This window comes from Sturnus vulgaris, chromosome 12 (genome assembly GCF_052056855.1).
Source record: "Sturnus vulgaris isolate bStuVul1 chromosome 12, bStuVul1.hap1, whole genome shotgun sequence".
Lineage (NCBI taxonomy): Eukaryota > Metazoa > Chordata > Aves > Passeriformes > Sturnidae > Sturnus > Sturnus vulgaris.
The window spans coordinates 14,418,503-14,446,355 of NC_142254.1; the positions used below are offsets into that span (position 1 = coordinate 14,418,503).

The window sequence follows — 27,853 nt, forward strand, 5'->3', positions numbered from 1 at the left end:
TTTGCCTACAGCCCTGCTGTGCAAGGAACAGGCTGCAGCGCGGACAGGCTGAGGACAGACAAGACCAGAGGGATCTTTGGGTCAGCAGGAGCTGGGTGGGGTGACCCACACCTTCCTTCGTGGCTCGGACTTCCTTGCTGTTCCCTGGAGGAGCAAATAAACCTGTGGGAATCCCTGAGGACTGCGTGATGAGGTTGCTGCTCCTGGGGATTTCTGCAGAACAGCCAGAGTGGAAGCCAACATGGCTTTGATTTTATGAGTACCCCACATGCAAGAGTTGTGATTTTCCCTGCAGCCAGGCATAGCTGCTCCTCATAGCCTCTCGGAAGGCAGGGATCCCTGAAGAAGCCACCTGGGCTCCTCTCATCTCATCTTCTCCTGGCATCTGTGGCCACACATCCAGGCTGTCCTGAAGGTAAATGAAACGTGTTGGTGGGTTAGCTGGACAGGGAGGGAGGGTGCTGAGGACACTCTGGGGAGGTGGCCACCAGCCCAGTTGGTCTGGTCTACATCAGACCACAGGTCATCCCGAGATTGTGGGCAGCCCAGGAAGAAGGGCTTAGAAAGGCCACAGGGTGCTGGTAGTGACCAAACTCTGCAGCAGCTGTGCTGTATCTCTGCTTTCCTCTGGCACAGCAATGCAGGGCAATCCCTGCCTGCACACAAGCTTTGGCTCCTGAAGCCCAGCTAAACCCATACTGTTGAAGGTGGAGAGCCATTTAAAGCATTGCTTTGGCTCCTTGACTGGCTGGGGGAAGTTGGCTTCTGGCTGTGCACCCGCCTGTGGCCTCGCCGTGTGTGGCTCCCTGGCAGTTTTGGGTCTCTGAGGCTCTCACAGGCAGCTGGATGAACTGAGATCTGCCTTGAGACCTCTCCTGTAGGCATGGCTGATGCTGGGACTGTGTATGGCTTGTGCAGGAATCACCTCCTCCAGATTTTTCCTGGGTCCTGCCTGTTCTCTCAGAAATCCCAGTCTCCCAAGGGCCAGGATATTCTCTTCTCTACCACATATGTGCATGTAGATACACCTATTTTCAGTAGACATCCCTACCCTCTTCTATTTATGGAGAAAGCTGGCAAAAGCTTCAGAAAGGTACCCTAGAAAGACAGAGAAAGAAATAACTAACTAGCCTTCAAAGTTGCTTCTTTTTTTTCCCCATGTTGTGGTGCGGGGCTGGCGAGCGGGAGCAGGCTGGGGAAGGAGCACCAGCCACATGTGCTGGGATGGAAGGGCTGTGCAGCAAGCAGGTGGGACACGCTGCTGCCGGAGAGTTAATCCACGATCCCTGCTAGGTTCCGATCTTTGCTTTATTCTGCTAGTGAACAGATAGAACTGTTAAAAAGGTTTAACGGGTTTTTTTTCCTTAGTAAAAATAGCTTTAGAAGCAAACAGGAAATTACAGACTGAGGAGTGCAATGAAGAGGGGAAAAAGTCAGGCAGCTACCTCGCTGTGCTTGGATTTGTGTATAAATACAGCTCCACGTGGGGTGTCGCTTGTGCAAAGGAAAACAAACTGCCCCCAAAGCGGTGGGGACGGGGGGATGGGGGTGTAGGGGAGCATCTCCCCTCCGGCGAGGGTGACACACCGAGGGTCACACACCGAGGGTCACACACCGAGGGTCACACACCGAGGGCCGGGAGAGGAACCGGGAGCGGCGGGAGGGGGGAGCGGCGGGGGGAACGGCGGGAGGGAGGAACGGCGGGAGGGGGGAGCGGTCGGAACAGCGGGCGCGCTGCCCAGCGCCTCCAGCAGGTGTCGCCCCGCGCCGAGGCCAAGATGGCGGCCGCGCCCCCTCAGGGAGCCCCCGGCGGGCCGGGTGCGGCGAAACGCGGCTGAAAGGCCCCGGGGATTCCCTAACGGGGTAGTCTTAAGGGAAAAAGAGAACACACATGTGGTAGTTTCAGGCCTCCTTTGGTGTGCCAGCCCAAGGTGCTGCCCAGCTCCCTCCCGCTCTCCTGATGTCCAGGTTCAGTCAGCCACACTTTCTCAGACACCTTCATCTCACCCGGCAGCAAACGCAGGCAGGGGCTGCAAAATATGTCCCAAAATCAAAACTTTCTTTTACTGTGAGGGTGGTGAGACACTGGAACATGTTGCCTAGGGTGGTGGTAGTTGTCTCAACCTTGGAACTGTTCAAAGCCACTTTGGATAAAGCCTTGAGCAGTCTGGTCTAGTGGGAGATGTCCTTGCTCATGGCAAGAGGGGTTGGGACAGAATTATCTTTAAGGTCCATTCCAACTTCTTAACATTGTACGATTCTATAAAGAAAGAAAAGCAGCAAAAAGCACACACTTGGACCTGTGTGTTTCTGTGGTGGGGAGGAAGCTCTTGACCCACTTGTGACCCCTCCAAAGGCTCATGGCCCCAGTCTAACAGTTCTGTTTGAAGCCCAGAGGGGTCTAAGCCTCCTTGAACCTTCCCGTGGCTGCCCTTACCCAGTCTCAATTTGGGAGCAGAGATCCCTCTGCAAGGAGGAAGAGAGCAGCAACATTATGGAAGTGAGAGGGAGCGAGGACAGATTGCTGACAGGAGGCAGGAGCCCTCCGCCCTGCCTGTCTGAAGGGGAAGCTGCTCATCTCCTTCAGGAGGCACATTGTTATTGCTGCTGATGGCATCAAATCACAACATTTCCTGCTGGTGCTCTCCAGCCCTGGTGCCAAGGAGGAGAGGTGCCCACCCCTGCTGGAACCAGGCTCACATCATGTCAGTCATCTGCTGCTTTCCTGGTGCTTCCTCTGCCTCCAGCCCACACTGGGAACAAAGGGTCCTGGTACAGCAGCTATGATCCACATCACACCACCTCCTCCTGTGCCCTGTGTCCCACCTGCTCTTTGTTCCTGCCTGGCATCCTTGCTGTAGGCATTCCCTGAAGTTCACTCCTCTAATTGCCAGCTGTGGATGTTTCATGGCAGACTGCTCCTATCCCTGTCAAACCAGCCCTTCCCTGGCATATAAGGAGCCTTCTCAGTGCTCTGAATCTGCAGTCAGCAGAGTTGTCTCTAGACTTCCCTGGGGAGAAGACCCCGACCCCAAAGTGCTCTTTGCCCATTGCAGTGACTTGAACATCAGCCTGCAGCCTTGCAGAGCTGCTGGAGGACTGAGATCTTTCCCCTTTGCTACCAGCTGGGCAAGACTAGAGGGGGACAGAGCAAGTCTCTTCTGTGTCTGGGGAAACTGTCAGACCTGAGCAGGTTGTCATTCCCCTGTTGCAAATACCAGTCAGATTAAGAGTGCTTTGAGAAGCACCTGGAGGACTCACAGTGGGACTGCTTGAGTTCAGTGGGCAACACAGCCCAGCTGTGACAGCCACCCCGACAGCTGGTCCCAGGGAACGCCCATGCGGCTCTCTAAGGCACTCACTGGAGCTGGAGATGCATCTTGGGGCTATTGCTCTGCCCCAGGGAGTGCTGAGCTAACTCAGCTGCTTGCCTGCCTGCCTGCTCTGGAGAAGGAAACTGCAGGCAGGTGAGAGCTTTCCTTCTCTGGAGATATTCTGCCATGGGTGAATGGTTTGCAAGATCTGCTGGTATCTGCTGGGTAGAGGCTCTGCAAATGCTGGCTGTAAGTGTGGGGTTTGGGAGGGTTGGAGGGGCTGGGTGGGAGCTTGGCAGAGCGTGCAGCCAGGGGAATAGCAGTTCAGGGGATCAAAGCTCCTGGAGAGTCCCTGACTGTCACTTCAGGTAGGATCTGGGAGCTGGCCCTGGCTCTTCAAACTGTGGAGCAGAGACTGCAGCCAGTGGCTGGAGAGAGGGGGTTCTTGCTCCCCTGGTTAGAGCTGCAAGCCCTGCCTCCTAGCAGGACAAAGTTGGATTTAGGTTGGTTTTGGGAAGAGAAGGGATGGGTCTCCAGATCAGAAATGTGTCCCAGTCGTTGTCTGGTAATGGTTGGTGCTCAGTGGCATTCTCCAAGGGATGTACTCACTTCTTTTGGTGCAGGCTGGGCAGGTGTCTCGTCAGTGCTGGTTGCTCAGACATGAACTGGGCACAGAGCAGGGACACAAGTGAGGGGCTCCTGGTGGTGTGGAGCCATGGAGGGGGATGTCTTTCTGTCATTGCAACACTTACTCTGCCAAGTAGACCTGGAAAGAGGAGCAGGCCCTGGCAGCCGTGACTGAGGGTGGAATTTGCAGTAGTGTGTGACCCTGTGTTCCATGACTCCCTTGTCTGTGGGAGAGGGGCCGGGGCAGGAAGGGTGTGGGTGCCCGCTGGCACGTCTAGCTCAGAGGTGAGCGTGCTGTCTCAGAGAGTACAGTAAACATGTGCTGTGGGGCTAAAGGCATGCAGCATCACTGCCAGGAGGGAAGGTAAACAGATGACTCTTCTGTGCCATTAAATACTTGGGAACTGGAGAGAGATGGATCACTTTTAGGCTGCTCTACAGAAAAAGCTGACCTGTTCTTCTGTTCAGAGACTGTGGTGGGTTTTGAAGCAGCAGTCCTGAAACCACATCTGTATTTCTAAGCCAAGAGCACTTTGTTTTCAGGGAAGGCAGGCAATGCCTAAACTCTAGGGAGACAGACAAGTAGCTCCTCTTAAACCATTTAAGCTCTCTTGACTCCACATTCACAGAGGTGTGTCCCTGCCTGGCTCTGTGTCCTACAGGCTCTTGCAGGGGGTTGGGATATTTTCTCCAGTATGGTCACATCCTACTAACCAGTGCACCTGCCTAGTACTCAAAGCACTGGAATGCTGAGACTTAGCAGCCAAGAGGGGAGCCCACTGCAGTGGGGAAACACCCTCAGGGTGTGGGTGCACTGGGATGGTGTCTGGTTGGGCAGGAGCCCGGGTTTCCATCCAAGCCCTGCTCCTACCTGTGCTGGCTGCATTCAAGACTGCAGGGAGGAGTCTCTGGTGCCTGTTGTAGCAGCATTAACCCAAGAGTGGTGTACAGCACGGCCACTTCATAAGGCCTGGGGGCACCTCTGTGTGTGTCCTCCCTGGCTCAAAGGAGCCCAAAGCTGCTCAGACTGAGATGGGTGTCTTGGATGAGTGCAGAAGCAGGACTTTGTCCTGTGGACTCTGGCAGTCATTGATGCCAGATGAGCCAAAACCCTGGGCACTTGGGGATGCCCAGAGCTAGTCTAACCAGCAAGTACTCTGCATGTATTGAGTCCAGCTGGCTTGTCTGGGAAGACACTGTGTGTCATCAAGGTGTGCCTTCATATCTGGGCAGAGGCTGTAAGGCTGATATTCACCTGCTTGCATTGCTTCTCTGTGGGACTGCACACTACGAGCTTGGACTTAAAATCATAGAATGGTTTGGGTTATAAGGCACCTCAAAGTTCCATCCTCCCTGCCACAGTCAGGAATGCCACCCACTAGACCAGGTTGCTCAAAGCCCTGTCCAACTGCTCCTTGAACACTTCCAGGGATGGGGCATCCACAGCTTTTCTGGGCAACCTGAGCCAGTGCCTCACTGTCCCTTGAGTTAAGAATTTCTTCCTAACAGCTAATCTAAATCTCTCCTCTTTTGGCTTAAAACCATTCTACCTTGTCCTATCACTCTGCCTGCATAAAAACTTCTCTCTTTTTATTGTAAGCTTCCTTTAAGTACTGGAAGGGGCTTTAAGATCTCTTCCAAGCCTATTCTGCTGCAGGCTCAACAGTTCTAACTCTCTCAAACTGTCCATATAGAAGAGGTGCTCCAGCCCTAGGATCATCTTTGTGGCCTCCTCTGGACCTGCTCTGACAGGTCCGTGTCATTCTTGTGCTGAGAATCTCAGGCCTGGATGCAGTATTCCAAGGCAGGGCTCGTGAGGACAGAGGGGGAGAATCACCTCTCAGTATGTGCTGCAGCCAGCCTGATGTGTGAATTAAAAAAAATATTCCTCTGTCTTCTTTCTCTTGTGGCACACATGGGTATTTGAACCCCCCAAGTGGGACTTTCTGGATTTTTATCCCTACAAAATACCTCCTGTAAGACTTCCTGATGGTTAACTGCAGGCCATGGTTGCACGTGGCACTGAACAACATCTTGAATTGTAGCTGGAGACTTAGTAATTGAGTTGCTTCTGTTCCTTCAGATGGTGAGCATGACCAGCTGTTGTTATGTAGGCTCTCCTTCAGTCCTTCTGGGAAATCACACCGTGATTATATTTCTGGCTTAAGAAATTTTTTTTCCCTAATCAGACTGGGCCTCACAAAGAGGTTGCCACTTAGTGGTAATTACTTGCTTTAGAAGCTGAATGTCTCCTGAGGATTGCAAATAGCGGATTATCAAATTAATTAGTTAAACCAAGATGTGCTTTTGTGAAGCCAAGACCTGCTTTACTTGTGATCTGAAATAAAGGTTTAAATGTTATTAAACTGTATACAACCTGTTCTTGTCTCCCTAATGGGGGGAGAGAGCTAGTTCTTTCCTTTTTTAGTTGGTACAAACGGGTGCTTGCAGCTTTACTTGCTGCATCACTTGTTGCCTTTCTTTCACAAACCCTGTTTTGAGCAAAATCTATCACTGGTTCTAGGACTTGTTCTGGTTGGGGTGTAATGCTGCTTTTTGGTGGCTTCCCATGTTTTTGTAGGCTGCCAAGTTGAAGGGATATAGGGCTGTAGCTGGACTTCAATAATCCTTGTGCATCCCTTCCAAGTTAGAATATTCTATGAGGGTTCATCGTGGATAGCTTGGTGGGATGGTAACATACCTTTCCTTTCAGGGTACAGCTTAATCCATGAGATATCTGCACTGCTATGTCTGTGGACATGGGAGCTGCTGGAGAACCCCAGTCTGGTGATGAGAGGCCTGGAAGTAGATTCAGAGACATCCACATATCAATGGGTTAGCAGGAGCCATGTATCCTGGAGTAGTGCTCTACCATAGCCCATTCCCAGGACCTTCATTCCCTCATTCATTCCTGTGGCCACAGGAGATTCCCTATGTGGTGCTGAGGACTGCACCAGTGATCACTCTAAGTTAACATGGAGCTCATGGGGGTATTTTCCTAAGAGCTGTTGGCCACAGTAATGTAATCATCCTGCTAACATCCATATTGCACAACTTCCCCCAGGTCAGGAGATGTCCTTATCTGGCATCTGAAACATCTGTCTTGAGTTGCTTCCAGCGTAGCTGAATACTATTCATAAAAGAATTGAGCATTTCCTGATTTGCACAACTGAAAATAAGCAGAACTCTGTTAAGTGGTGACCCAAAGGCAGAGGTCCTTCCCCTGCCTCCTACCTCTGTCAGTGCTCTCTCCCAGCTCTAGGTTATGGCACTTCAAGTGCTTTAGGCACTTGAGAAATACTGCAACTCCAGAAACCAGATCCAGGAAAGGAGAAAGGAAGAGAGAGAAAAGAGATGAGGGTCTGAAATTAGAACTTCTGAAATTTTCAGAACAGTTGTACTGATCCCTCTTCTACCTCCTATTCTTTCAACACTGAGGAGCACCCACAGCCTTCAAATGTTGTCTCCCATCCTTCCTAATGTCAGCATTTGCTGCCTTTTGCTGTAATTCACCACTAGGACAGGCTGTGTTTAGCAATAGTCAGCTGCTGCTGAAGATGGGTACCAAAGCAGTCCCCTTGGTGTGAAATTGCCCCTCAGTCCATGCAAAGGACCTGGGTCTGCTGGATGGGAAGCTGGGACACCCAGATCTGTGCCAGCATGGATGACAGCAGCCTTTTGCAGTGACTTCAGCAATTAAACCAACCGTGAGGAGCACACAGGCCTCGTGCGAGAGTGAGGAGCTGCTTCTGCGAGGAGACAGAGTGACACTGTGCTGGGAACAAGCGTGGCATTGTTGTCAGCCTCAGTCAAGAGGGGCTTTTTAACACCCACTGAAGTGCTGGCTACAGCTGTCTCCCATGTGCTTGTGCGGGAAATGGATCTACAATGCAGAAAAGGGAAAGGCCACTTTGCAATTAAAAATAAAGGAAAATATATTAGGATCCAGCCATGAGTAAACAGCAGTGCGATGTTCCCTCAGCCCTGTGCCATGGCAGAGGAAATCACGTCACTGTCTCTGACTGGGATGAGGGTGAGCTGAACTCAGCCGAGCTCTTCAGTCTGGAAATCCGTATGGGGGAAGGTGCTCCTGAGCCTTAAGTGCAGTGTAGGAAAGGGAGGAGGTGTGAGATTGGGCTCTAAGCTGCTCTTGTGTTTGGCAGCCTCTATAAATGGTGCTGCCAATTTCCCTGTATCCTTCTGAGTGGTGTTGGCTTGACAGCTTGTGGAGAGCTTTCTTTTGTCATGGAAAATGGGATAGGAACAAGGCTCTGAGTACCTCTATGGTGCCTTCCTCATCTGTCTATGGGGATGCTGCAAGCTCCTACACCACTTTTCTCTTTCTGTGAGAAAAGTGCCACTTTCCTCTATCTGGCCATCAGAGAGCTGGAATTAGGTGGCTTGACAGTATCTTAGCAGGTAATTCACAACTAAAGGAGATGACAACCTTGTGCTCCCAGGCCTGTGCAAGCCACCTGAAGGAGACAGGAAAGCCAAAAGCTGCTCACCCTGGATCTGCTGCCAAAGGTCAGAGTATATGAGACCTGACCAGTTCAGTAACAGCATGGAAGCAGGTTCTCTGCTCTATTCCCTTCATCCCCATGGGCTCTGGGGATGTCCTAGCCCTACCTGGCTCTGCATTGCTCTTTGTGCTGCCTGGGGAGCATGTCTCTGTTTCAAAGCTGAGGTAGCTCCTGGCTTGTGCAGTAGCCCCCCTGATGGAGCAGGAGCTTTGGCCTGCTGGAATAGCCCCAAAGTGCCCAGGCTTGTTACCCAGGCTGCTGATTACCAGACTTTTCTGAGACTCCAGATCTTTATTTGGAGACTGGTCCCTCTGCAGACCCCAGGGTAACTGCAGTGACCTGTTGGCTGGATAAAAATAGTTGCATGCAAGGCCGGTATATCACACATGGTATAATTTTTGGGGTTGTCCTGTGCAGAAAAATTAATTGGATCTGATCCTTGTGGGTCCCTCCCAGCTGAGGATTTCTCTATGATTCTGCAATTTGGGTTAGCCCTGGGCAGCCATGGCCTCTTGAAATGAAATATACATGTAATGCTGCAGTTGTAGAAACAATACATAAAACTGTTTCTACAGTTTTCCATAAAACATCTGGGCATGAGAGGCATGTTGGATCTCTTCTACCTCCTTTTATTCTGTGGTGAGGATATGCCTCCAACAGAAATAGCCTGGTACTTCTGATAGCACAGGGCTTGTCATGGTCAGTCGTGTGCTGCAGAGACATGGCTCTTGGTGCTCCCTCCTCCCTGGGAGTGGGCCAGTCCCTAGGGAGACTCCCAGCAAGCACCTGCAGGAAGATATTGCAAAGGTTAGCCAAATGTAGCCGTGCTCATTGCCTGGGAGATGTGCTGGGGAATAGATGAAGGGCAAAGCTACTCTGCAAATGCAGCCTTGTACACACCCTGAAAGCTGTGGTCAGTGGCTCGGCTGGGGAGGTATGCCAGGCTCCTCCTCCTCCTGATATGAATATGAGAAGCAAATAAAGGCTCTCTTGCATGCACGGACAAGATCTAAGATCTCAAATTAGTTGTTGCAAATGACAACAACTAGGTTGTGCCAGTACTGGGTTGTTAATACTCAAGGTGGCAGGGATGCTGTCCTTCACCCAGTTTGGCATTAGCAGCTGCTGTCATCTGACATGGACACTGGCTGCAGAAGCAGTGCTGCTGTGGGGAGAAGGTGACAGGCTGTTTGAGGCCATGGGGGAGCCTCTGAATGCATGGGCTTTTTGAGAGCCAGGTGCTGAACAGTGAGGCAGCTGCTCAGCCCTGGTCACTGTCAGTGTCATAGCCCCTTTTAGCAGGACATCACTCTGGCTTAAGGAAATGCAGCATCACACCAAGCAGCTGGTGGATTGAATGGTTGACTTTGGGGCTGCTCAAACTCCCAGTTGCTGCTTGGGTCTGGAAACATGTGATGAGGCCATCATATGCAAAGGCGTTTTAGGGCAAACTGTTGTCAGTCCTCCCTGGGAGAGGAGTATCTGAAGGTGGTCTCGAGCATGGCCTCTGCTGCTGGCCCTGTGGAGCAGGGCTTGGGAAGGCTGTGAGACTCTGCTCCTTGAGCCAAGGCAGCAGAGGTGTTGGTAGCAGTTGCTCAATCTTCAGCAGGCAAGTGCCCAGTGCTGTTCTACTTGTACAAGCAGGAGAAGGAGATGTCTTCCCTTCTGCTGTAGGTCCTCACATCCTGCCTGAGCCACCCTGGCTCTTGGGGATGGATTGGTTTGTGTGACCTCTCCCATAAGTGGGGACAACCAAGTTCCAGCACTGTGAACTCCTTGATGAAGGGTCAGTTCCAAGCGAGGCTGCTGAGACCATGCACTGCTCAGGCTGGGGAGGCAGTTTCTGGTCCCAGGCCCTGCATCTCGTGCCCAGGTTTTGCCTGTGTGTCACTTCCCGCCCTGCTTCCCGTCACACAAAGCCTTTGTGTGTCAGCAGATCCTGGGATGCCCCGCGGCACCTGCCTCTCTCCTCTCTCTCCGCCTCTGTGGCTCTGCCCTTTCCCGTTGTCACTTCTGGAGGCTGCTGCCTGCCTGTTTGGTGACCTTCCCCACTCCTCGGGCAGTATTTTGGCCCCTGGCCATCTTAAACAATTAATGGAGGGGTGGAGAAACTTGCCGTGTTAAATTACTTACTCATTTGGGAGGGGGGGAGGTCTCTACATCTCTTGCGTGATCCCGATGCAGTTTGTTTCCGTTGCCTGAAGCGGTCACTGCTCTCTGTTTTCCTTCTAGAAGTTAGAAAAACAATATTTCAGAGCACTCTCCCTGTATTCTCGGCATTTTACTTAACCTGCGGCGGTGCCTCAGGATCTCGCGGAGTGGAAAACTTCCCTGGACTTAGAGAAAAGCAAGCCGAGAGGAGGCAAGGGGGGAGGATTTTGCTGGAAACCTCTTTGGGAAGCTGGAGACCTTCTCGGGATGCCTGCCTTATTTTCCTCTAGCAGCTATTCAGATCTTCCCGGGCGAAGGCAGCTCTCTGCCACGACACGTCTGCATTAAGCAGGTCCGTGCGGCGGGCCAGGCGCTCCGAGGGACGCGGAGAGCAGCGATGCCGTAAGGAGCAGCCCGGGAGCGCTTCTGGCTCTGCCCGTGTCCGTGAGGTCGCCGCAGGGCTGGGGGATGCGGCACTCTGCTCTTACTATGCCCTTCTGCCGTCTAGCGCTGGAGTTGGCTGTCAGAGAAACCTTCGAGGTCCCCTGCTCAGCCCCGGTAGTGTCATGAGTTAGATTAGTTGGAGCTGTGCTGGGGGCGGTGAGGGCTTGGATTACAGTCCAGAACTCAAAGTGCTTCGGTGGTTCACGTCGGAGGGGAGAGGAGACGCCCCGTCGCACACATGGAGGAAAAAGAGAAAAACCGCTGTTTTTGGAAGTGAGGGGGAATAAAGGAGGCCGGGAACATGGTAAGGAAATCTCTGCGAAGGGCTCTTGCACGAGCAGGGCTGTGCGGGACGAAGCTGCTATCGGGGCAGCCTGCCTGGAGCCAGCGCACGACGCTAATGCCGGGAGTGGGAAACAGCTCTTTGGCATTTCCCGTTACTCGAGTGGCACACTGTACTCTTGGTGCCAGTCCTGGGCGGTGGCTGCAGGGACACAAACTTCTTGTTGGCACTGACCCCTGCGAGGTGCCTGTCGGGCTGCAGCACTGGAGCCAGAAGCTGGGATGGGTCAGCTCGGGTAGAGCCTTGTCTTTTGCGCAGTCTGGATGCTGGGCTCTCCTCCTGCCCTCACTCTTTGCCACTCTTGCTCTGTGGCTCTGGGCATTGCCCTCTTGCAGAGCCTTTTCTCCTGCACAGGATGGGCATCCAGAGAACCCCTGGAGCTGGGCAGGGAAATTTCCTTTTCAGTGTCAAGTTCTGCACACGGGGATCTTTGGAGAGGGGAAAGGATGGTGAGCCCAGTGGGCAGCAGAGCACCCAGACTCCTTGGGAGTGGCTGCAGGGCTATCCCCTGCCCAGCCACACTGGCACTGCCCTGCAAACAGAGGTCCCCAGCCCTGGGCCATCAGTGACTGCAGGGATTGCTGGCCCTGTGGTGACATCCCACTGAGCACCGGTCTAGTTTCTGATGGTTTGCTCCTAGGCTCAGGCTGAGATCCATGTGCCCAGCAGCCCCAAATCTCCTGAAGGTGTCCTGCTATGTTGTGGGCTGCTTCCCCACAGCAGAGGGAACAAAATCCACGAGGACAAGCAGCTTGCATTGCTGCTGTGCCTTGCATTGACTTTAAAAGTTCAGGTTCTGAGCTTGCAGAAACTTGGCTTTCATTGAGGGATGAGTTGAATTCTGACTTCTGCAAGTTGAGCTAAGTTTACAGACCCATCTTTTCCCTTTACCATGCTTCAGCTCCTCTGCAGAGAATCCTGTGGTGCTCTTTGCCCTCACATGCCTGTCAGAGCCATGGTGTACTCTCCTCTCTATCCTTCTGTGGAGGCATCTCACTTCTGCTTCTCCATCCCTGTCAGAAGACCTCTTTCCCTCACCCCTTGCTTAGTGTGCTCCTGGCAATCTTTGGTCTGTGCAGGTTATATTATGAAGTTGAAATCAAAGGAGAGCACTGCTTGTGCAGGGTTGAGGCCATCCCTTGCAATCTCATGGGCTGCATTTTACCATATGGGCTTGGAGAGTGCTTGTGAAATTCTTCCCTGGGAGGCCAGAGGCAAAGACTGGCTGCTGCTACTCTGCTCCTTCAAGTTGGAGGTGTCTTTCTGATTCCCAAGTGCTTCAGCCCCCCTCCTTGGTGTTGTTTTAATGTGTGATGCAAAAGCTATCTGAAGCAGGGGCCTTTGTGTGGAGGAGTGCCATGACCAGTCCAGGTGGTTGGGCATTTAAGGACTGTGTATCACTGCTGAGGAAGGATCGTGTGCCTCTTAGGAGCTGAGTGCAGCTGGAAGGAATAGGAACCAGAGGCCAAGCTGCACCAGACCCAACTATGAGGGCTGGCCCCATTGTGGACATCTCTGATCCATGGCAGGTATCTGTTCTCAATGCTGTAGTAGACCAATCTACATTTTGGGAGGTGCATTTCTGTGAACAATCAAGTTGTGATTGTACTTCCAAGCTGTTCTGACTAACTTGAGGGTTTTTTTGTGTCCTGCTAAATCAAACAAACCCTGCAGGCAAAAGATTTGGATCTCAGTGAATGTGTGTCAGTCTGCTGGCCTGCAGGAGACCTTCCATGGCCTCCAGCAGCCTGCAGGATTCTTGAAGACTTGGCTCCTGATGGAGGTCTGGCAAAGCACCACTTCTGGCTCTCTGTGAGGCAGGTTATTCCTCTTCATGGGGTTTCAGTGTTAGAGCTGATGTGTGTGTATGGGGATATAAGGTTGTGGCAGCTGGGAGATGCCCAAAGCACCAAATGGGTAAGACAGTTTAGGCCAAAGTAGCCCACTTCCACTAGAAGTGACTTCTGGAGCTGTGGAAACCCCATGGTGAGAGCAGGGCAGGAGCCTGGCTGGACTCTGTCTACCTTGCTCACCCATCATGGCTTTTTTGACTTGGGATCTATCTTCATTCCCTGGTATTCCCAGGATTCACCTTTCCTGGTGCTTCCTGCAGAGAAGTTCTGGTGGCATCTGTATGCTGGTAGAAGAGAGGATGGATTTCAGCAGAAAATAGGGTCTTTCTTTTATCCTCCAGTTATGTCTTCTCCCAGGGTGGGAAGGAAATGAGTCGGGGAATCACAAAGAGCTTTAAGCATTGGGGATCTTCTTTCTTTATTTCTCTGCCAAAACCATGAGCAAGATGTTGGAACACAGACAAAGTCCAGAGACATAATCCTAAGCACATGGAAGCAGTTTGAAAGCACCTCCTCTGGGGTAACAAGGTTGACAACTTGCATTTTTCCCAGCTTCTTTTCAAAAGCACTGGGCAGGTGAACATGCTGTTCATTGTAACAATAAAAATAATCGCTAAATGTGGGTGACAGACCAGCTGCATTTAGGTATCTCCTTGTAGAAATTGCCAAATGTATTCTGGGAATGGAAGACAGCAGATGCTTCAGTGAGACAATGCAGGTGTCCAAGGAGGACTCTATGCTGAGTGTCAGCACTTGTTTTCTGAAAAACAGCCTCCTGTAGCATAGGCCCCTCTGGCAGTGCTGCTGGCCACCTACCCCATGGGCAGTTGGTTCTGAAGGCATACTTTGCTAGCAGAAGAGATTATAACATGTGAGCCTTGTCAGCATCTCGTGGCTGGTCACTTCAGATGAGATAGCCGGCATGGCTGCCTCTAAATTCTAGAGCACAGGCAGAGTGCTCAGCTCACAGAGCCTCATTTTCTAGTTGCATCTCAAATGTAACCCTGTCTGCAACCAATCTGTATAAAATTTGAACCATCCTACAGGCTGTACACAGCCTTAACCTGAGCATTGGTGCTGAGTGTGGGTGACTTCTGTGGAAGTCACATCCCGGGGGCTAGAGGCTCCTTTAGCACTGAAGTGTTGAAAAAAATCTCTGTTGAAACAATCAAAGTGTCCTGCAGAAACTATAAACTGAACCCACCTGTAGGCACTTGTACCAGAGCACTTTTTGTTCCTGTTCTTGGCTGTTTACACATGATGGAACCCCCTGTTCCAGTCCTGCAGAGCTCAGTGTCTCCAAGGTCTGAAAATGTGAGTAGTAGCACTGGGACCAGACATTGCTGACTGAAGAGCAGCAAAAAGCAAGGAGAGCTCTCCAGGGTAAAGCTGCCCACTTCTGGCCATGGGATGCTCTGTGTTTTTGCACCACTCATAGTACCTGGTTTGCAGCTCAGAGAAGTGAATGGACATGCCCTTGTTGGTTCTGAAAGTTTGACCATGCTTATACCTCTCTGCCACACCAAGTGCCTCATCTCTGTTGGCTGGCTTAGTCTTTCATTAAAATATTAACAAAAAATGGGGCCTTTCTTGTGGTAAGTGCTAGTTTCATATGTATCCTATTTTTTGCATCACTGGACACCAAGCTGAAACTTCCAAGATAAAAGCAGCACCAAATGAATCTGAAAGTCTTTCTGTCTGCTCAGATTTGCCATCCTGCCATCAGCCTGGGAAGCCCAGGATGAACCCTTGCTCCAGCTGGTGCAACCAGCCATTGATTTGAATGGAATCAAATGGCTCAGCTGAAGAGAAGACTTGCATGTGCTCCTCCAGGACACTCATGGATGTGGTAAAGGGGAGTCTCTGTGGGGCCTCATAGCCACCTGCAATGGGGCACACTGCTGTGGCTGGATGGTGGTTTGCATGCTGCAGAGAAGGAAAGCTGCTGGAGTTCTGATGACCTTAGCTAGGTGTCCACCTTGAGCTTTGCAGCCTTTGTTAGGTGTGGCAGAGGCTTCCTGAGCAGGTTCCTTCAGGAGGATACCTTCCCTGAGGCTGCTTCTCAACTCTCAGTGCCTCCCAACAAAACCCCAGCATTGCTGAGCCTCCAACATGGATAAAGGATGTGGGCTATTTGCTGCCTGTTGTCATCTTGCTGAATACATTTACCTTTTGAACAAGGTCCCTCTCATATGCTCAGGAGGCTGGTATGCAGACCCGTTAATGGATCAAGGGGAAAAATGCCTGTGGATGTATTCTCCTTTGTGTTTGGGCTTATAACCACCCACGTTTTGGCATACGTCCCTTCTGTGCACAAAGATCTTTTAGAAATTGCTAGTTAAATCTCCACCCTCCTTTGATATGTATGGAAATAATGGGACACGTGAGACTGTTTTCTGTTTGGAAAAAAAAATCTATAAAGGCAGTAGCTTTAAAAGCCTGTGTTCACCCCTTTCTAACTCGGGAGTTTAATGAAAGAAATGCCCTGAATTTATGACTGATTTACTTAGCTTTCCGGGAGGCATGCATTTAGTGCTGTATCCAAATACAGGGGAAATGTTTTCATCTGAATCTGTCCCACGTTTGCTGCTTAGGGGCAGGAGGAGAACTTGAGCACACACGTGTCTCTTCCCCAGTGAGCTCAGAGAGTCTAGGAACAAATCTTGGTCCCTCTAACCAGGAACACTTCTCCTTTCTTCAGCACAGACTGGTGCTTCTTGGAGTGGCCCATGGCTGAGCTGACATAACCATGGACATCTCTGAGCTGTCTTCTCAGTCCTTCTGGCTCATCCTTCCTCACAGCCTTTTCCTAGAGACATCTGATCACTGCTGCTGGATGCTTTCTCCTGTCAATAGTGTGCGGGGATGTGCTCCTCCAAGGAAGGTCCTTCTACACTTACTGCTTTCTCATGCACTCAGCCATCCCCTCCTGGAATTGCAGCTCTGCTTCAGAGCAGTTTCTGTCCCCCTCTGACATAGCAGAACTTGTATTTCTTGAGCACATGGTAATACAGAGTGTTTAAGGCCAAAAGGAACTATGGCTCACCTGTTATGGGATATTGGGACTGCAGAGTGCTACCCAGCTCCCATATGGAGTCTGGGAGCTCTTTTTCGATGGCATCCACCCTCAGTTATGGACTTCGCAAGACATGGAGAATCCATCAGTCTCCATAGGAGTCTGTCCAGCAGCTCATGCACCTTGCAAAAGGAAGGGGTGAGATCTAACATGAGTCCAGAATGTGTACAACACTGGCACAGAACTCATAATCTAAATACTGACCCCATGAAGATCGTTTTTGGCACTCATCAGCTGGCCTGATGAAGGATTATCATTTTCTTTTTGAGCACAGGCGGCTGCCCATCTGTTATAAGATGCCCCCAGATGGGTGTCTGAACCCAAGGGGCTGGCTATGGCCTAATGCCTCTGACTAAAAGGTGTTAAAATGAGCTGACCTGTTTGGTGAAGAATTTACTTAGGGTATTTTATAGCTGGTATAAAGAAATCTTTAATCTGCCTGGAGTGCCCTGTTAGTTGGTACCCATTAGGCAGAAATGAGAAGGGGAACAACATGCTGCTGCTTGGGTTGGTTTGCCAGATGGATGCCAATGCCTGAAGTTGAGAGCAGAGCAAATGCTGTCACTAATAATAGGGTGAATGAGCTCAAGCAATTTCTTTTGTTCGAAAGCAGAAAAAAAAGGTTTTATGCATTTGTAGAAAGAGCCCTATAAAGAAAGGGAGTCGGCTGCAATGTCTCAGGACTTCTATAGAAGTGGCTTATGAAATTCTTGGCTCCGTCTGTGATATCTAACAGGATTTAGCAAGCCTTGTCTGAGCCTGTTGTAGGAACATGACACTTGGAATGTGGAGGTCCCTGGCTGGACTGTGGCATACGGTGCCACGGCTGGAGTGTGGGTGCCCAAGGCAGGGCAGCCTGTGCAGTCTGGCAGCAGGAGTGAAGAGGAGAGTGAAGACGAGGTGGAAAGGTGCATGTGGCTAACAATGGGCACTGAAACCATGGCTGCCAGCACTCATGCTCTTCCAGCATGAGTCTGTTGCTGGGAACGTTGTTTTAAAAGTACCCAAAGCTTTGCAGCACACAGAGTACAACCTGTTTAATTAATTGCATTGTTAGAGCTATGCCAGTGATATTTAAAAAAAAAAATTAATCTGTGCTTAGACAGTTATTTCAGATTAAGGACTTAATCTCTTGATTAAACAAAACCAAAATAAGCTGGTGTCCAGCTGTAGGATGGTGTTTTATACACAGTTCTTCTCATCTACTTGCAGGCCCTTGTTTCAGCTGGAAGATGTCTGTTTAAGGACAAGGCTTTGATCTGTTCTCTCAGCTGCCCTTTAAACACCTATATCATCTCCTTGATCTATTTCTGATCGAAAGTAATTGGTCTTTGAGAGCAGGAGTCATTTGTTGCTATGGATAAAAGACCTACCTCCTGCTCAGTGCATTAAGAACTTGTTAGGGAGCAAGACATGTCCCTGTGAGGAAACGCTTATCTTAAATTTCCCAGTTCTTCCCCACTCTGACTAAAAGACAACTTTCTTGTATTGTGGGTCATCCCCACTTTGGCCTGTTTAATCTTCAGCAGCTGTCAGCAGCTCTTCCGATGTGTTGGATGTTGCACAGACAAAGGAGAAAGTTACAATCTCTTCCCAGAAAAGCTGGAGTACAAAAAACTGAAGGATAGAGAGAAGTAAGGTGAATTAGGGGGAAAGTGCTGTATTAGACCCAAGTAAAGAGGGGTCTTGGGCTGGGGAGCAGGCTCAGGTGACTGGTCATGTTGCCATATGATAATGCCTTTGTTAGGCCACATGCAGTGTGGTGCAGAGCCAGGGACGTACCTGAACCAGGCTGCCTCTGCTACCTGCTATTCCCTGCCTTTTGCTCCAGCACAAGGACAGCATTGGAGGAGCTGTGCACTCCAAAGATACAAGCTCAGAGGAAGTCATGCTTCACTTTCAAAGGAACCTGGGGTGTCCTTCCTTGAGTGAAAATAAACCAAGCCTGAGCTTGGAGAGATCACCCAGCTTTAGGCCTGCCTTGCCCCAGCTGCGCACGCCCAGATCTACAGCATGCGCAGAACAGGGACCTCAGAGCTGAAAAGCAAATACATCATTTTTCCCTTTGTTTAATTAAATGAGAGATCATGAGTTAATCGCTTCCAAGCGCTTGTTTTCCTGCAGTGCCTGGAATGATAATCCTGTGTGCTGCCCAGTAGGAGCTGCTTTGGCTGCCGCAGCCGCGTCAACACGGAGTAGGGCTGGGAGAACAGAGGGAGGCATCTGGAAATGATTCTCTGAGCTCCGTCTGCAGAGCACCACTCCCTGCAAAGCTGTAGGAGCTGGTTTATCCACAGGCTACGGAGCAGTCCTGCCTGCCTCAGTGAAGGGGAGCTGAGCCAGCTTACAGCCATGCCCTCTGCAAGGGATGGCATGCAGAAAGCAGCTTGCTTTTGGAGGTACAGCCCTTCAGCAAAGCTGGCCTGGGTGAGACTGCAAACACTTGCCTCTCAAGTGGAACTGGGTGCTGTGCTTTTCTCCCTGAAAAACGTAAAACAATAGCCCAAAGAGCAGGTAGAGCTGTTCCTGGTTATCTCATAGGAAAATGGTGTAATTACAAGAGTGGGAATGCCTACCTCTATTGTTGCACCACTTAATAATACATTATTTTATTCAGAGGAAGGCAGGGTGCCGAAGGCAGGCGCCCTCTTCTCAGCCTCCCCCTGAGCCTCTGAGCAGCAGAGGGGGGAGCTGGCACTTACTCTGGGAAGATTTTTCTCTCTTGAACTCATTGCCGCTGTGATTAGAACAGCTCAGGAAATGGGGCTGGGAGGGTTCTCCTCTCTGCAGCAATGGAGTGGGAAATCTCAAATTTTGTCAGAAAAACAAGCCTTGTTTTTAGCCAAAGATTTTTTGAATACAGAAATATCTCTTTTATTTAAAGGGAAAGCAGCCTGTCTTTCGGCTTTCTGTCAGAAAGTAGAAAGGCTTCATGGAAAGCCCAGAGGTCTGTTTTTACTGGAAATGAGGTTTCTCACGTCACCTGAGAGCTGAGCAGCCCCAGCCAAGTGGTGCAGCACAGCAGCCTTTGCTGGCGGAGGGACCAGCTAACCCGGCCTGCTCAGTGCCTGCTGTGAGCTCCTTTTCCCTCAGTCCCAAAGCTGGCTGGGAGCCATGGGCAGGCGCTGTGTTGTGCTGCTTGGAGCTCTGCCTCTCCCCCGTTTTGCTATTATTTCTACTTTCCAGTCTGGGGTGTGGGAGGGTTGGGTCATTTCTTCCCCTCACCTTTGCACACTCTGCTCTCTCCTATCCCTGCTTTTGCACTGTGTCTTGGCACCTGGGCAAGAGGGGACAAAGTGGGTGCGTGCAGGACGTGGCCAGGCTCCGGGCAGCCGCCACAAGTTGCGGGAGCTCCTGGCAAGGTCTCCCTGCTGAGCGGGAGCCGAGGCGCTCCATGACTCAGGGCTGGGTGTACCACGGGCACCACTCGCTGTGCTCGCAGCCTCCCGGGCTCTGCTCCACTGCCCAGCTCTGCTCCTTGCTCTGCCAAGCCACGGCAAGCTCTGGATTTAACTGGGGCACTTTGGGACATGTAGGTTCATTCTTTGGCAGCTCAAATGAGGGTGTAGGTTTGTGAAAGCAGAGCTGTAGGTTCTTTAACTAAATTCCTGTTGCAGAATGAATCCTCAGCGTGTTACATGGGCCAGTCCAGCCTGATGGAAAAGGAGTGCTGTCTGCCATAAGTCATGGGTTAGTCAAACTGTTAGTCTGGTCTCACCAAAACAATCTTTTTTAGTAGTCTGCAGACAGCATCTGGGCTGCCAGCACGGAAGATCTGTGCTTCTTCATGTTCGCCTTGACCAAGGCTCAGTACTTTGTAGGCAAAATGAGCAAAGTGCTTGGGTGAGTTGTAGGGAAAATGCTGCCAAGGCTTTGTGGTCCCAGGTGGGTCCAGAAGCATTGCAGGTCTCCCCTGCACTGATTTACGTTGTCCTGAGCCACTTGGGTTGATATCTCTTGCTAGAAGAGCACAGCTATTCTGATGCTGTGTGAAGTGCGTGTGTCTGGGGGTGACTTCTCTGCTCTGCAGGCAGGCTGACTTTTAATTCTCCAAACCTGTAGGAGGTTCCCCAGGGCTCAGACTTAATTGGTGAGCAATAGGTCCCAAAGAGGAAGAAGTTCAGTCCTGAGTAAGAAAGAAATGTAGAATGACAGGAGTTCCCAGTGGCCGGAACTGCTATGTTGCTCTCTTCATGCCAACAAAGGTTGGCAGGAAATTCAATCAGTGCACCTAGAAAAGCCCAAGAAGCTCCTGGTTACTCCAGATGCCTCATGACAGGCTCCTCCTCCAACCTGCAGTGTCTGCTTGCACCAGAAGTAGATGTGTCCCCTGAGCAGGGCTGCAGCAACTGCTGGGCTTCTCTTCTGCCCAGGCACTCATAGCCTCATTTCTGATTGATTCCTGGTTCTTGTTGCTCTTGCTGAGCAGCAGAGCTTTGCCACAACAGTCTTTATTGTTCTATTTGTCACAGCATCCATGGCTCCTGTGATATGCAGTGGAGAGAGAGCAGCCCAGTCACCCACTGTTCAGACGGATGCCCTCTGCCAGTTGTGAAGTCCTCCTCCACTGCTCCCCTGGCCTCCTGGGTGGGACCATGCTAGGTTGTTCCTGTCACAAGGCTCAGCCCATGGATTCCAACCCATGGAGCCCATCCCATCCCCATGTGGTGCTTTCCTCTTCCCTCCCTGTGCTCCAGCCCCTGCAGCTGGCTCTCAGCTGAGCAGCAGTGAAAGCCAGTTTGGCCGGACATGACCTTAACCTGGGCTTTATTTAGCGCCTTGATTTATAGAGGAGTTATTTTAAAAGCATGTTTCTCTTTCGGGAGGTGTGGTGGAGTAGCGGCAGTGAGCTGGAGTTTATAGGTCCTCCCGTCCTATTGACAAAGAATCATTTGAATCCCAAGACTCCTTTTGCTTGTGGAGATGCTCTCTGGCTTGCTTGGAAAGTGTTCCTGTTGATGTTTGTGCCCAGTGGCTGAAAAGGAGCACATGTCCAGGACCTTTCTTGTGAGAGGGATGTGGCAACAGTGTTGGAAGCACGGAAGCTTGAAGGAGGCTGGTTTTTTCAGCAGGCTCCTGTGCCAGGCTCTGCCAGCTCTTGGGGAGCACTGTGCGCTGGCTGTAGTGGAAATGTGCCGGGGTAGGAGTGTCTCCTCCGTGATCCTTGTTACATTTAGCTTGTTCTCCTTTTCTCCAGGTGCTATTCACTTATCCCATGTCACAAAAATTTCTCCACATGCCTGCTGGGGGTTACATTGTCTGTTTGAGATAAGGGATGGAACCTGTGGAACAAGTTGCCCAGAGATTGTGGAGCCTCCTTCTCTGGAGATATTCAAAAACTGTCCAGAGTAACATGCTCTAGGGCACCCTGCAGGGGTGTAAGGGGCTCCTAGCATGGTCTAGGGCACTCTGGAGCAGGGAAGTTGGACTAGGTGACCTCCAGTAGTCCCTTCCAACTTACTCATTCTATGATTCCATGATGTAGGTAAGATGGGCTCTAGACTTCAGGTTTATGAGCTCAGGACCACAGGGCACTATCCCTTTCTCTGGTTTGTATGAGTTACCTGTGCCTGCAAACCCTGTCTCCTCCATGTGCATGGCAGCTGGCCCTGCTGGAAGGCTGGATGTGTGAGGCTGCCCATCTGTGCTCTGGCATTCCACAACAGACCATGAGGCCTCTTGCAGTCCTGGCTGAGGTGCTTTCCTCCAGCCCCTCTGCAATCTGAGAAGTTAATTAGTGCAAATAAGCAGCCCCACCTCTAGGACTGTGAGCTGGGTTAATGAGTCCCTTATTGAAGGACAATCTGTTGCTGTTGGAGGCTCCAAGCTCTTCCATGTTTTACCCTCTGTATTTTCAATTGTACTGCTATGTTTCACTCTCCACCCAGGCAGGAGCTGTTCCTGGGTGGGAGCACTGAAGACCAGTGTCAGCTCCACGTTCATCTGTGACACATGGAGGCTGCCATGTTCTGTAGCCTCCCAAGGCTGCTGGTGCTACAATCCCATGCAGCACAGTGGGATGTGGGAATCTTCCAGTTTGGGGCTTTTCCTGCAGAATTAGCAAGATTGGTGCAAACATATTTTTCTACCAAAAGGTAATGGTTGAAACCTCTCAATCCCTTAGAAACCTAAACTGCTATCATGGCTTTGTGGTATAATCTAGCCAGAGGGAGATAAAGCCTCTGTGTTCAGGAGTGCAGTTAGCACTGCACTCTGCAATGGCTACAGGCTATGGTTATTCTGTATTTTACTAAAGGAAGGATAATGTACGACCTGGTTTATTTTAACCGTATAAAGGATTTTTGATTTGGTGCCAGTGTTAATAATTGTTTTGTGAAGGCTAAGGCAGCAGGAATGGTGTGAGAAACTTAGAGCGATGCACTGACTCATGTGCAAATATTTTGACTTCTTTGTTTTATTTGCAACAGTGAACTTAACAAATTTATTTTGGGGAGGGATTGATATCTGAAAGAATTTTGCTCAAACAGGGCATGGGGACACAAGATGGTGCGGAACCAACCCCAGCTGGTTTTGACTGATATTTTGAACTTGTGGGCTGTGGAGGGTCAGAGGGAGATTGTTGTCAAATGCTGCCAGCAGCAATGCTACTGTGATAGTGCCCAAGCAGGTGACTGGTGGGGTGGGAGAGCACCTGTGTGAAGGCCAGTTTTATCTGACAAGGTCACAGGCACTTGCTGGGACACGTTGGTATCACCAGAGGTTATTATTTTTCTGAAAGTAAATTGTTTGAAACAGCCTTCTCCTTCTATTTAGAATTGGGGTTAAATTCAGCACTTGAGAGTGTGCACAAAGGGCTCTTACTTTTGTAATTCTTGGGTTAAGAATATTAGATTAAGAATTCCAACTCAGGATAATCTGTGATTCTATGCATGTGAAAAATAGGTCCTTAACCTCTGTTTATCTGGTTGCATTGGACTTGAGTATTGCAGGAGGCAGCTGGTCTCTCAGGAAAGGTGTGGACACTTCAGGAGCCTGCTGCCATCTAGCCTTGCTTGCTGCTGACATCAGGAGAAACAGCAGAAAAAGTAAGGAAGCAGTACTGTCCCACAGGCAGCATGTGGTTTGCCTGTCACTGTAGTTCTGCCAGCTCGTTGCAGGCAGGGATTGTGGAGGCATCACCAGGGCGTCCTCACCTCTCCTGTGCGGTCCCACAGGCTGTCCTACAAGGTGGCTTTGCATCAGAGCAGGGAGTTTATACTGTGCTTAAATATCCAACCCTCTAAAGAAGGAACTTGGAGATCGTTAAGCTGCGAGGATGGAAAGGCTTGTGTGAGGAGCATCATCTCTGCTGGGCTGCAGGTCAGTTCAGGCTTGTTCTGAGACTCTTGAACTTTCTCAGGCATCTGAGTGATGCACTGCCATGGAGTGGAAGCAGTAAAACCATTTGTTTCCTCCTGATCCACTTGTTCTACTGTTCCCCAGTTGTGGTGTAAGCTGTTGCAGCACTATTTAACTTTCCCTCTCAATCTTGCCGTGAGACTCAAGTGTATTTTCAGGCATGTCCATGCAGTTGTTCCTGTTCTACAGGAGGCTGTAGGGCTTCTGGGTCAGCAGCTGAAGTGCTTTTCTTGTCTCTAGTGAAAGGAGGTGGATTTAGATCAGATGAGGTTCTGGCCAGACACCTGAGTAAACTTTCATTTGGTTTTGTAGCAAAACTTACTCCCACTGGCTGTAAGTTAGCCCAAGGGATCCCCTTTAAAACAGAAAAGAAAGGAGTGATGCTGATCCTCTCTCCAGATATGTACAGCTTTATATATTTTTTCTTGTTACTTTTTGGCAAGTTCTCTTGATTTACACCCATGCAATAACTCAGAATTTGGCCTCCAGCACTGGAATTGGTCCTGACACTATGGGCAGGCTCTGGCTGGCAGGTTCTCCCAAATGAAGGTGGATGCAAGCAATCCATTGCCTCTGATCCCCTGATCAGGCATCCTAGGTATCAATGGGTGTGCTCGGGGACCACAGGCAGCCCTGTTCACACACGTTGTATGAATCCTGGTGTGAGGCATCTCAGACTGCAGAAAACTCCTGGCTCCTGGAGTAGAACCTTTCATGAGAGGCAAACAGCTTTGAGTAACGAGGAGTTGCACTGGTGAACTGCATTCCACAGAACCAAACAGCTCTGGCACCTTGTCCTGTGCTGGGACTCCAGAGTGCAGGAGGCTGAGGAGCTTCAGCCTACTGCAACTCCCTTACCCCAGCAAGGAGTGTACCCAAAACTCGGGGCTGGTGATGCTCGCACGCCATGGCTGTCTCTCTCACACGTTCACGTGCTGTGGTGTGGTCTAACAGCCGCCCCACCCCGCGCAGGCAGGAGAAGGACTTGCTGCGTAAGCAAAAGCTGGGAATTCTCGCCGCTGTGCGCAGCACTCTGCGAGCACTCCACTCCTGTTTTGGGAGAGCTTTTTTGTGTTTACCTGCAATCGCTGATGCCAAAAGAAGCTAGAAAGGACAGCACTTGGTTCCTTTGATCTTCGTTCCTCCTGCATTTGGAGATGGCTGCGCTGCTGGGCGTTGGGCAAATCGTGCCCTGGTACCACTAACGCTTTCTCTCTCGGCAGGACTCAGAATCACTGGACGGCTGCATTCAGAGTACGTTATCAGCACTCTACCCTCCATTTGAGGCTACTGCAGCCACTGTTCTGTGCCAAGTTTTTGATGTGGTGGAGAAGACGTACCGTGGGGATGGACTGCACTACCTCATAGACTTCCTGATTCCAGCCAAGCACATCCTGCAGTGCATTCAGCAGGATGCCTGTGTGAGTACATCATGCTCTTTAAGGCCTGTGAAGGCTTTCTTGGAGAGTTTTCTTTCTGCTCTCGTATGCAAAACGGCTGGCAAAAAGTGCTTGAGTATGTATGGCAGCCTAGGTAGGAGGGCAGGCAGACAATTAGGAAACAGTTCAGAAATTGTTGTTGAAGTTTAACCCTTCAGAGATCAGAGATCAGGTGTGGAGCAGTGTTCTCCCTTTCCATAATCAGGAACACCAAGGGCTTAAGGGATTCACAGGAAGAGGTTTAGGGAAGTGTTTGCTAGATGTGGCTGACTGGCTTGGCCTCTGACCCCAGCTGTTCCCTGGCCCCATGAATGAAGCTGTCGGGCTCCTGCCACTGGCAGGATGACGTGTGGGGCGAAATGCTGCCAGTCGGTGTTTTTCCCAGAACTCCAGCTCCCCTTTGATGGTTGCTGGAACGGTCACAAGGCTCAGTAGCCCCGAGGAGTCACGTTACATTTACTGCCAGAACGAGTCCAAGATTAACGTGCTTTACTGTTGGGAGTCTAAAATGTTAGAAACGATGAGTCAAACACCTCCATCACAAAACTTGGCTCGAAGTCTGCAAGATGGAAAAAAACCCAACCAGCCTAAACAACCTAAAATGCAGGTTTGTTCTAACCTTTTTGTCTCTGAATGCAAAGGAGGTGTGTGGCCAGGTTTTTAATTCAAGTCCTTATGGTAAAGGGCAAGGAATTTCTAGGAGGAAATTCCTTATTCTATGGAAATTCCATGTTCTATGAAATAGAGGCTGAAATAGTTACTCATTTGTTTCAAGGAAGTGAAATACTGGGGGAGCAGAGCCATCACATAGGATGAACCCATGTGAGCCAGGCATTTTGAAACTGTGTTTTGGTGCAGTGTTTGTCGCCCCGTATTGTCACCAGCCTCCAGCTTGGTGCCAGCCGTCTTTGTGAGTCGAGGAGGATCCAAGGTGGTTGCATGACCTTGCTGCTCTCTCCCACCCTGAACGCTGGAATAGATGTTATTCCATCAGTATCTGTAATTGGAGCTTCTAATTCTATGGCGCATCGTGTGGTTTTTCCCCTTTAAAGAAACAAAAGGCTTTTCGTTTGTACAAACTGGTAATTATTTCAAGACGTTTCACGGCTTTCCCCAAAACACCGCCCTCGCTGAAGGAGCCAAGGTAGCAATTTCCCCACTCCTCGAGATCGCGGCAGCTTCCGAGCGGCCAGCGGTGCCTCGGGCAGGTGAGGCGGTGACGGGGAAGGAGGGGAAGCAGCAGTGAGTGGGCCCGCAGTGCTGCTGTCCATGGGGGACCTGTTTGGGACAGGGGCCGCGCAAGGACCGCGCACCCACCGCGGCCCGCGCTGCCTCGGGGCGCCGCGGGTGGGACACGGGCGTGGCGGCAGGGCGGGGCTCGGCCACCCGGCAGCCAATGGGAGGGAGAGCGGCGCTGCAGGCAGCCAATAGCAGCGCGGGGCCGCCTTGACGGGCAGGGCGGCTTCGGTTGAGCTGCTTGGAGGGCCGTTGGAGCACGAGGCGCGGGAGTGCTGGGCCCTGAGGCGGGAGAGGTGTGAGGGCAGTGGGAGCTGGGCGGCCTGAGGAGGGACAGAGGTGAGGGCAGTGGGAGTTGGACATCCTGAGGAGGGAGAGGTGAGGCTGATGGGCACTGGGTGTCGTGAGGAGGGAGAGGTGTGAGGGCAGTGGGCGGTTGGGATCCTCATGTGGGAAATACCAATGGGCGCTGGAGGAGCTCAGGATGCTGGTGGCCCGCTCCAGGCTGGCCAGGAGCGTGGGCTCAGGTGACATGGAGGTGTGGGGGTGTCTGAGGTGTCCTGTGGGAGGGGGAGACCTGCATGGTGGGGCTGTTCTACTTGTGTAGCACAGTTTGGGGAGGTGATGCAGACACGAGCTGTTCTTGGAGGCCTGCCTGGCACTCCTTGGCCTGCCCAGTAGCCACAAGATGTGGGGTTGGTTGGGCAGCCACCTTTAAGAAGGGCTGCACAAGGCTTAGAATTAGGTACTGGGGGCTTTTGGTGAAGTGTGAAATGTCTGGGAGAGTGGTCAACAATATCTTTTCTTGGTTGTGATCCTTTCTGGCCATGATTATTTTTTACTTCCAGAGTGGTGCTACAGGGAGATTGAAGGAAGCTCTACGTTGTACCCTCTTTAGAGTTGGCAAACTATTCCATATTTTATTTAAAAGTCAGCTTGTTTGATCTTTTAAATTTATTATTTATGAAATGTATTTAATTTGCTGTGGTGTCTTCCCCAAACCTCCACTGTATGCCCCTTCATCTTAGCAGTCTGAAATCACAGAAAATTGTTTCTTACTAATTACTTTTTGAAAGTCTCATCTGCCTTTTAGAAAGCCTAAACAAAAGTAACACTTCTTAGTTTGTAGTTCAGATGCTCTGTGTGAGCATTTCCTAAACACACTAGAGGGAAAAGAATTAGCTCATGTCTGAATGACTACTGTAGAAAAGTCTTGAGAGCACTAGATCTTTTGTCAGCCTCTGAAAAAAGTGTAAATGGCTTCATGAAGTGTTTTACAAGTTCATGGGCTTCAACTGGGTGTATTAAAATCATCAGCCTGTGTGTGATTCCTCAGGGCCTGGAAGGGATGCCTCTGCTTAGCACAAAGTTAAAAAACAGATTTTGCTCCTGGCCTTGAGGTAACATCCTGAGCTAAATGGTCTGTTCCAGCTTAACCATCCCTGTAGGTCTAGAAGATTCCACCTTTGTGCCATTTTTGTCATTGGT

At 50.7% G+C, this 27,853-nt stretch overlaps 1 protein-coding gene and 1 long non-coding RNA gene across 8 annotated transcripts in view; one reads left to right on the plus strand and one right to left on the minus strand.

Moving 5' to 3' along the window:
• Positions 1 to 1,863: 1,863 nt before the first annotated feature.
• Positions 1,864 to 11,016, minus strand: LOC106855819 (uncharacterized). 3 transcript variants are annotated; one of them, XR_015806317.1, is made up of 4 exons: positions 10,598 to 11,016; positions 9,088 to 9,250; positions 6,643 to 6,740; positions 1,864 to 2,030 (listed from the first exon to the last, which is right to left on the minus strand). It is a non-coding gene; the product is annotated as an uncharacterized LOC106855819 (long non-coding RNA). The 3 variants fall into 3 exon arrangements; XR_015806316.1 differs by lacking the exon at positions 1,864 to 2,030 and adding an exon at positions 2,047 to 2,260; XR_015806315.1 differs by lacking the exons at positions 1,864 to 2,030; positions 6,643 to 6,740 and having other exon boundaries at positions 8,736 to 9,250.
• Positions 11,017 to 11,109: 93 nt separating this feature from the next.
• The window catches only part of PLEKHG4 (pleckstrin homology and RhoGEF domain containing G4), an 85,241-nt gene continuing 68,497 nt past the window's right edge, over positions 11,110 to 27,853 (plus strand). For all 5 annotated transcript variants that reach the window (XM_088171963.1, XM_014880711.2, XM_014880712.2 and 2 more), the window contains exons 1-2: positions 11,110 to 11,363; positions 24,914 to 25,111. In XM_088171963.1, the coding sequence (XP_088028089.1) occupies positions 11,361 to 11,363; positions 24,914 to 25,111 (201 nt within the window). In that variant the 5' untranslated portion in view covers positions 11,110 to 11,360. The remainder of the gene's footprint in view (positions 11,364 to 24,913; positions 25,112 to 27,853) is intronic.